At 17.3% G+C, this 678-nt stretch overlaps 1 protein-coding gene across 1 annotated transcript in view; it reads left to right on the forward strand.

Annotated features, from left to right (window-relative positions):
* Window positions 1-171: 171 nt before the first annotated feature.
* Window positions 172-678, forward strand: part of PRSY57_0209300 (50S ribosomal protein L33, putative) — a gene marked incomplete at both ends in the record, with an annotated part of 929 nt that continues 422 nt past the window's right edge. The window contains 2 exons of the mRNA XM_020114410.1: window positions 172-338; window positions 485-564. Coding sequence (XP_019970881.1) covers window positions 172-338; window positions 485-564 — 247 coding nt within the window. The remainder of the gene's footprint in view (window positions 339-484; window positions 565-678) is intronic.

A 678-nucleotide genomic window follows, 5' to 3' on the forward strand; every position in this document is an offset into this window, starting at 1 on the left:
AAAAAAAAAAAATAAAAAAAAAAAAATAAAAAAAATTAATTTATATATATTTTTTTTTTTTTTTTTTTTTTTTTTTTTTTTTTTTTTTCTCATTAGTGAAATGAAAAAGAAAATTCATATATAATTGAACAAATAATAATATGCATAATTTTTTTATTCTCTTGTTATAAAATGCTTTTTTTAAGTAATGTGTTATTTAGATGTAAAAGTAAAAGGGTTCATATAAATTTAATATCATCATGTGCAAGTAATTATATATACTCTACTTACATTTCACCAAGTAAGTCAAAGTACAGACTATCATTAAGAAAACATGACCCAGTAGTTAATCGACATGTGTAAGTTAAAAGAAAAAAGAAGAAATATTTATATATACATTATAAGGATAATATATATATATATATATATATATATATACATACATATTGGGTACCTTTTAAATATTATTTGGAAAATTAAATAATGTGTATATATTTTTTTGTAGAATGTTTTATCAAAAACACATAAAAGCAAGATCAAAAAAAAAACTAACATTACACGGAATTAATTATGCTCGTTTTACAGGTTGGTTTTTATTTATCAAAAAAGAAAAAGTCTGATAAAAAAAATGTAATGATAATACATTTATTTTGCATAATAATATATATATTTCATGTTGTGTTATTTTAATTTTTTTTT

Source organism: Plasmodium reichenowi, chromosome 2 (assembly GCF_001601855.1).
Source record: "Plasmodium reichenowi strain SY57 chromosome 2, whole genome shotgun sequence".
Lineage (NCBI taxonomy): Eukaryota > Apicomplexa > Aconoidasida > Haemosporida > Plasmodiidae > Plasmodium > Plasmodium reichenowi.